The following is a 9,279-nucleotide window of genomic DNA, read 5'->3' as shown; positions in this document are numbered from 1 at the left end:
ACTATGTTTTCTTATCATCTTCTGGAATATCTAATTAAATAACCTCTTTTATATTAGATAATACAAATTCTCTACTTATCTTTCTTACTCTTAAATTCTAACAAAATATATGCACAAATATATTTTTGTGTTTCCATTGCCTTCTCCCTATATTTCATTATTCTATTACATTCCTTCTTTATTCTTCTTCTTTTTGCGTCTTATTAAAATCAATACTTTTATTAGTTAGCTCCTTATATATTATATTAAAATAAAATCTTATTTAGTATCTTACTAAATCTTAGTATCCATTATTATTATATATCACATACCTCATATAAAACTTAATAATTATTAAAAAATAACCTTCCTATCTACTAAATAATACTATATTATTATTCTCTTTATCTTAACAATTTTATATACCTTTTCCACTGTCTATTTTAGTACATATCTAACTTATAATATTACTTGCTTAATATATTGAATCTCAATAAAAAATATGAATCACAACACGTGATATATTTATCTTATCTTATGACTATCTCATCTCTCACTTTCACAACTTATCTCTATTACTACTCACTAGTTGTTATTACTACATATAATCCTAATTTTCCTTTACTTTGACTCAACCATTAGATTCACGTCTAAAGGCCAGTCCACGTGGAGATGGCCTCACTACTACTATACCTTTGATTCAGTTTTCTATAATTATGGATGTTATTTGATTAAGAAAATTAAAATTACAACAACAGTAAAATTAGCATTATAGTTTGCTCCATCAATTTGGTGCCATTGCCAGTGACAAAAATTTACAATTATTCCCCATGAGGCAGATTGAAAGAAAATGAAGTCTTGACGATCCATAAAGAGTGTTCTTTATGGATTGAGTACTTAGAAAAGGTCAACAGATAAGTGGGGAGACTGAACATAGGGATCTAAGGTTAGTCTATTGCCTTACATCAATTCTTCAACACATTCATTTAGATAGATCATAATCATCATCACTATCCAACATCATCCACCATTCATCATTATCTATCATCATTTACCATACACCTCACATATTTCCAGCACCATCATGATCTCGTCACATGTTCCCCTCTCTCTTTATCAAAGAAAACCTAAATCACTATCTTTCTCTATTTCATTCATCACTTTACTCCTAGTTCCACCACTTTCATTACCGCATCTCATACCGTTTCGCCTTTAAACTCTCGTATCTTTTATTCAACCCTCATATATATATATATATATATATGTTATTGTTATCACCCATTACTTCTCATTTTGTCTTATTATTACTTCATCATGACTTCCTTTATCCTAACTCTCTAGTTTTTACTTGCTTCAATCACGATCCACTACTCATGTAATACTCGTCTCATTCTTCTTAAATCACTGTTATGCTATACGTATCTTCTCTTGTCCTCTCAAATTCATCCTAAAGAGAAAGTTTTTACTTAATATCCATTCACTATGGAGGTGACCCTTGCTCATCGCCAACAAGTCAAATTCTTCATGACTAAGTATTTATGAATTTTGTCAATTAAACTCAACTCCACAACGACAAAATTTTTCTCTACTTTTGAGTTTATCAATCATCATTAACTCCAAATCTAGAATCCAAAAAATATATATAGCTAGTATAGATCTCTGAATTTATTCAATATGTTGAATTTATATTTATTTACGACAAGTATATGATTTTTGAATTTGCGTAATGGATCCTTGGGTGATTTCCCATATTGAATCTTCCTATCAAAATTTTCCCTAGAGTTTCCTCTTTTGCACCACTGTTGCAGCTTTGCTCCCTAGAGGTCTTTTTTTGTGTTCCCATGTCACCCCACATTTCCCATAATGTAATCCCTTGCCTCCCACACCCCTGTCCCATCATGCCCTATGAATCATCCTCAATGCAATGCTCCTAATCCTAAAAAAATCTTCCAAGGGCATGTAAATGTCAACCATTCATTGACATTTTGGATAAGTTCAATAAATTTCTCTCAGGCCCTTCTTTAAACCTTCAAATTAATACTTCTCTCAGGCCCTTGTTTCAACCTTCAAATCTATGCCAGAAAACCAGAATGTAAGTCAGTAGCATCCCATCATCCAGATCATTTTTTTATATTTCTTAAAAATCTATACCGCAATACAACATCCACACTTCAATTTCAAACTTATTATATTTTAACGTAAGAGCATATCAATAATAGTTCCAATGTATTTTACATACTTTGTGTCAATTTTAATTTCATAATGTGAACATCATAAATTACCATTCAACATAAATATCGATTATTATTTTCTAATTTTTGAAAATACTGATTTAAATATATTTATTTAGAAATTCTCCTACTCTATCGGTAGTAAAATTTTCTTAATATATTTCTCTATCAAATTAAGAGTCAATTTGGAGATATTTCAAAAACCATTGTTGATTCTAGAAAAAATAAGTAATTTACTTCGTGAATATATAAATTAATGTAAATTTTATTCTATTACTATAATCTACCCCTTTAACCCTAAATACGTATATATTAACTCTTAATTTACCTTTATTAGTCTCTAAAATATTCTGTTTCTCTGTCTATCTAATGTTCTATATCCTCCTAAAAGCTTAAATCAATTTCCTTGCTTTCTAGATATTAAACTTTTTTAATGTATATAATGTACCTTCACCCTCATCAGTCCATGTATAAATAATTAATCTTAGTTAATTATTAATCTAATTCTTATTCCCTTTCCTCTCTATTATTCCTCCTAAATTGTGTTAAACCTATTCAGTATGTTAATTTTCCTTTAAATAACATCTCCTCTCAATATTCCATCTCCTCTTTATTATTAATTTATACTTTCTCCTTTTTTTTGATAGAATTAATTTCTCTTAAGTGGATTTTTCACATTTTCTTGGAGTTTTATTGGCGTTACAGGGATATGTAAATAAAATAGTAAAACTGAGATACAAATTGGAGGAAAGGAGAAAACCAAGCTAGCTCCAAGATAATAATAAGATTCTCAATACATTAGAAGCTTACCCTTGAAGCCCATTTAAACCTCTTTAAGAGCTAGGTCAACTAAAGGTAAGAGTTATGGAGCTAACCCATGATTTTAATTTGATATGTCCATTTTAAAATATGGGAAGGAGGAAACATGGATCCAGTCTGGAAAAGCAAGTAATCCTAGCCCTCCAAACCCTTGAAAATTTAAATCCAATGGCTTGGAGAGTTAGGGCACTTCTATTTATACTATTCTCCCCTCTCTTTTTATCTTATCTTGTATTACTTCCCCCAACTTGTTTTTGGAGGCTTACTGCATCAGATTTATTTAATACATTATTTTTCTACAAGCGTATGGGAGAGATAGTTCAAGTGTGATCAAGATTATTTTAGAAAAAGCACCACTTGGCCCTTGGGGAAGTGAAAATAAGGTTTGTATGATGTCTTGGATGTTTCATTTTTATTGTATCCATTTTTTATTTAGCTAAACATTCCTATGGATATTCTAGATTTCAAGTTTTCCAACGCAGAAAATGGCACTAAACAATCCATTTTTTAATTTTTTGTCCACCACCCATTTTTGCCTCAATTCTGCCACCCAGAAAAACACACCTACCCATTAATTGTGTGTCATCCAGTATAGTTGTACACAGATTTTTTCATGGGAAGGGCAGCCAAGGTTCTAGTTTTCCTTCAATTTTATTTCTTGCCCAAAAAAATCCAAAACAATTCCAAAAAACTAATATATAACTTTAGAACTAATGCAAAACAAAATAAATCTTTACTTCATTGAATTAAACTATTTTTAACTAGTTTTGCTTCAATTAGTTGATTTGACTCTTTCGAAAATAGTTTAAAATAAAAAAAATATAAAAATACCTAAAAATATTATTTTAAAATATATTTGAATTTCAACTTACTCTCTCATTACCTTCTTCCTATGGATTTATCTTTACTTACCTTGTACTAAGTAAAGAAATTTTATAAATATTATTGCATAAACGAGAGGTTTAAAATGAGTTAACCCAAAATCTGGATTATTGGCATTCCACTATGCAGGACATGAAAATAGCTAATTGGATGAAGGACTTGGGCCAACTGAATGTCAGATTTTGATTGACGATTAACCATTTTGACCTTTACGATTATCATTCCTCATACATTTTCTTTGTTCTAGACTAGTCGTTGAAGAAACCATGCATATTAAAGGCTCTACATGATTCCAAATCATGATTTCATTTTTTAAAGACCATTAAAAATTGTTTGAGACAAGCATTGTTGGAATCATTTGAACAGTATGTGAAGGTCCAATCTTTAATACATGCATGTTCCATCTTTCTTGAATATGTATGCACCCATAATACATATATATTTTATGTATCCGCAGAAATCCTGGCAAGTTTATGACTTCACTCTCCAAAATATTTACTTATTCAGTTTAAAGAAGAGGCTGAAAAAGTTCATTAAATATGCAAACTCAACTATGAGCTGCAAGTCTCTTTCACATTGGTAACATGCTAGTAAAAAAATTCAAATAATGTATTTTACCTGCCATAACCATATATAGAAAGTATCATGGATGAGAATGATTATAATATAAGTTAGTGCTATTTTAAAATTTTCATATTTTTTGATATTTTGATAGATGTTTCTGTCATTTGGATCCGTTAATAAATCAACTTTATAAGTTAGAAAGATATATATATCCTAGAGGCATTTATTAATTTCTGGAATTTTCTTTACTTTTCCCAAGTTTATGGAACTGATTCACAAACATAAGTTTAAAATTAAATTATTTGAATGAAATTATTAACAATTCACAAAGAGTCATTTCATTTTTTAGGTAATTGAATCATGTTTTCAGGATTTAATCGTGCTCTCCAATAAATTGCAATAGTATTCAATTATTTTTACCCAAGCCAATCATCGGAATAATAAATTGATATTTATATCCTACAGGCATTTAACACTAGAAGAATCCTTTATTTTTTTTTTGAATAAGATGTGATTTTAGTGTCACATACCAGTGACTAATGAAGAAAAATCACATCTTGATTTTATATAAATTCAACATAAGTCTCGATAAAAATTTGTCCGAGTTGGCAAGGTGGCACTCATGGCACTTAATTGCAGCATAATGGCAGTAAAAAATTTATTATTTTAAGCATACTTGTTAATCGCAGTGGACATTTGGAAGCATGTCAGGGATTGTGGAGAAGATGTACATGAGTGGTGACAATCACTTCACAAAGTTTGATCCAGCTGGTGGGTATTCAAAGTAGAGATAAGATGATCAAACTGGTCATATTATTCTAAATTAAGAATCCAACATCTGGATATCTAACTGTCTAATTGAGCCCCAATTTTGAGGGAATTTTTGTATTTTCACCTTATATCCCTCCAATTAACTAAATCAATTTCAGAGAGTTCAAGATGAGAGACAGAAACACTTTTCAAGATGTGGCCACAAAGGACATCTACTTGAAGTGTCAGCTTCCCATCGATTCTCATAATGAATCCAACTTGAAATCTATAATTTTCTACATACTGTTGGAAGATTGTTTTATGAAGATTATTTCCTTCAATTCATGAAAGTAATTAAAATGCATAAAAGTACACGGCGAAGGTTTTGATTTTGTATATATCTTAAATTTGTACATTTCATTCCAATTCCTCTAAAATAATTTCCCCCAGTTTTCTCTTATTCCCTTATCTAGATTGATTTCCTTATTTTCTCTTGATATATCAAGAATTTAATTAATACAAGTTCCATATCCCTGGGTATGCCACCTAACCATAATTTTTAAAAAAGAATTAGCAATTTTCCCTTTATCTTGAATTTTAAATTACATTATTTCTTTCCTAATTTAAATGGATCCATTAAAATTTTATTGGAACTCCATAGAAATCTGTTTCACTATGTGGCGTATATCCCAGCTTAGACAATTGTTCACTTAAAATTGCATTAAAATAAATAAGAATTATGAAAACTCAATTTTTGATATTTGGAAAAAGAACTGTGTAAAAAGCCATAATCAATTATAAAAATCCAAAAGCAGTTAATAATAATTTATTTCTTTCTCTTTTTTATTACTTTATTTAATAAAAACTAAATTCATATTTTTTGCTGGATAAATGTCTCCATGTTTGCTGACCCCTTTCTCATCCAAGGTTTCCATTATTTTGAAAAGAATGAAAATATCCAATATTATTGCATAAGTGTAACATCTAACTATGAGTTTAATTCACATTACATCAAGCCATTTTTAGTCTCATCATGCATGCCACGTCTTATTTGAAATTCATAAATGCAAGTCACATTCATTATTTCTGTATGATGTAAATAATGAGGCTCCCATAGGTGCCCTGATGATTGGACTTAAATGAGACTTTACAACCATGACCTTCATTGATATACATGTTTACCATATTAATTTATATTCACACAATGGTTGATCTGAAAGCCACTGTTAAGCAGAGCCGTGGTGAAAGAAAGTAATAACAGTGTTCAGATTTCTATTGCATCAAATGATAGTAATAACTTTGTAATTTATTAAAAATATATATTTCATTGAATTAAAAAATTTAAAGCCTGACTAATTTCATCCATTTTGCATGTAACTTTTTTGCATTTTTTTAGCAAAACTCACATTTAAAATAGTTTTAAATTGGATATTTTATGTGACTTAGGCTAATTATCATTATGTTGATTATTTTTTCAGAACTGTCTATGGAAATAGATTGAAGTCTTCATTCCGATCCAATGAGCTTTGATAAAGCATTTGAATTTCGTGAACTCAGCAAGGTATTATTGGAAAAAACTTTTACGCTGCTATGCGTATTTATTGAAGGGTTCTTTATAGTTTCAGCTAAACCATCAAATCTCTGGAAGATTCAACAACATAGTCTATTTTGATCTTTCATCTGCATGTTGATTTTATTCATAACTTCAGTTTCTACAGTTTGAAGATTTCCATGAACTAGGATTTCTCAACAAATAGAAATAAATATTTATAGAAATGATTATTTACTCCGAATGTGATAAAGTAACAGTCCATTATCATATGTATTCAAGAATTGACAATAGATGCTTAAATGAATACATAATAAACCCAATCGACCTAGACTAAACCATGATCTTTCAGTGTTTGTTTTTTTTCCTGGATAGGCTTAACACGTATTTGAATACGTTTAATCAAATTAATGAAGAACGCATCAGACACCAGTCGGTCTTTTTCAAATTGAGCAATATTACTTTGTCTTTTGAACCATAATGAAGTACACTTCTCAATAGTGAACTCTATCCTTGTATTCCTTACATTTGTATGTCAACTTTATTTTAAAGATATAGTAACACACCAGGTGTGAAGTTCTTATCACTTGAAAAAAAGACAACTCCAATAAGATTTCGTTCCTGCAAAAGATGGTATTTACTAATTCACAGTGTACAACTATAATCAAAATTTTATAAAGCTGTATTTTGGACCTGGTCATAAGTATAATATTTTATAATAAATGTGCCATTAAAATCATGAGGATGTAGTCTTCAAGTGCAGCATCAGTGTCTCACAATGGCGTGATTTTGAATGCAGAATGTGAGAAAAGTCTTGTTGGAGCTCTGAGATTCCTTATTAAAAATGTACAGGTGAGAGGAAAGAACCCTACAGAGTCCACTTCCTATCATGCCCATCGGACTCTGTCTCTACACATAAAGTAACCTCTTATTCATTGCACATGTCTTAAGTCAATCATAAACTTCTGGGAATAAACTTAACCTAACTTCCACATCCAACAGTAAGCAGTTAGTTTCCTTTCTCGCCATCAATTACTGAATGAGCTAAATACTATTTTCACTGTTACCATTTTAACTATCAAGTTTCATTTACCGCAGTAAAGATACCTGACGCTTAATCATGAAATCATTCCACCTGGGCATTCATCTCTGTGATCCATGAGAAGTCCAAACTTGTTTTTTATCTATGTGTTTCTTGTTTAGATAAAAATCATTACATAAGGAAAATATAATTTACAAGGAAAATATTCCTGAAAATCGCATTCTTTCGTTCTTGTGTTAGTTTTCGTTTCTCTCCACTTATGGGCGCAATGAGCTGAGGAATATCTTCACAGTCAGCATTTTAACCATCATGTTTCATTTAAGGCAGTAAAAATAGCTAAAGCTAAATCATGTACTGCCTCTTTTCATTCTCTGTGATCAAGGATAACTCCAAACTTGTTTTTCTTTATCTGTGTTTCTTGTTTACATCAAAATCAGTACACAGGGACAATATAAAAAAAAACCCATGTAATCGTTCCAGAGAACGGCTTCAATCAGCTCTTTGAGCCTGCCCATGATTCCCCAAGAACAGAATCAATACAACGATGAGGTCTTTCCCTTCCTACCTTTCTAACTACACTTCCTTGGCCTCCGGAGAAGCAACAGAAGGCCAGATCATCATGATCTTGAACTCATCAAAGCTGAGAACGCCATCGCCGTTAAGATCATACCTTCTTATCATACCCTTACACTCCTCCACAGTTCTGTGATCTCCGAGCCGCCTCAACATCCGTCGTAGACTCTCGGCCGTGATGCAATCTCGACCCTTCATCTCGTACATGCGAAACGCCTCCCTCATCTCTTCTTCTTCTTCCTCGCGCTTAACCGAGACTAAACTGACGAAGTCGTCGTAGCAGAGAAGCCCATCGCCGTCCGAGTCATTGCAACTTATCACCGCTTCCGCTTCCTTCTCCGATAACTCTTCGCCAGCAGTTCTCAAGCAGATGCTCAGCTCTGAAGGAGAGACCTTCCCGTCGCCGTTCTGATCAAAGTATCTGAAGACCTTCTCGTAGTTATCCAACGGGCTCTCTCTCGCTGTGGCGACTTCACCGTTCAAAGCCGACGCTCTGACGCTATCAGAAGAAGGGTTGAACCTCTTCTTCCCCTTGATGAACTGGCTTAACCTTCTCCGTAGAGAGACCTTTGGGTTTTCTTGGCGCGCCATGGCTGAAGAGACGTACTGAAGCTTCTCTGAAGATGGGTGTTGGGAGATTTCCGGAGAGTGTTTGTTTTATAGAAGACGAGAGAGGAAGCTTCGAGGAAGATGAGTTCTTGCTGTGGTTGAGAGCAACGTGACGGTCGCCAACAAAGTGTTTTGGCTTGCCATGTGGGTCATTCCTGTCTTTTATTAAACGAGGTTGATGGGGGATTGTTTCTCCGCGTACATTGCGCGTTTTTAAGACGTTGACGAGATGCCACGCCTGCAGAGATTTGTTCTGGAAGCCTTGCAAAGCTATGGGCTGC

At 32.2% G+C, this 9,279-nt stretch overlaps 1 protein-coding gene across 1 annotated transcript; it reads right to left on the bottom strand.

Moving 5' to 3' along the window:
- Positions 1–8,200: 8,200 nt before the first annotated feature.
- LOC144709467 (putative calcium-binding protein CML31) lies at positions 8,201–9,028 on the bottom strand. The gene has a single exon (XM_078583024.1). The coding sequence runs from the start codon at positions 8,978–8,980 to the stop codon at positions 8,390–8,392; it is 591 nt and encodes a 196-aa protein (XP_078439150.1). The 5' UTR covers positions 8,981–9,028; the 3' UTR covers positions 8,201–8,389.
- Between the last annotated feature and the right edge of the window lie 251 nt (positions 9,029–9,279).

This window comes from Wolffia australiana, chromosome 11 (assembly GCF_029677425.1).
Source record: "Wolffia australiana isolate 7733 chromosome 11, ASM2967742v1".
Classification (NCBI taxonomy): Eukaryota; Viridiplantae; Streptophyta; class Magnoliopsida; order Alismatales; family Araceae; genus Wolffia; species Wolffia australiana.
This window is presented reverse-complemented; position numbering and strand designations above follow the sequence as displayed.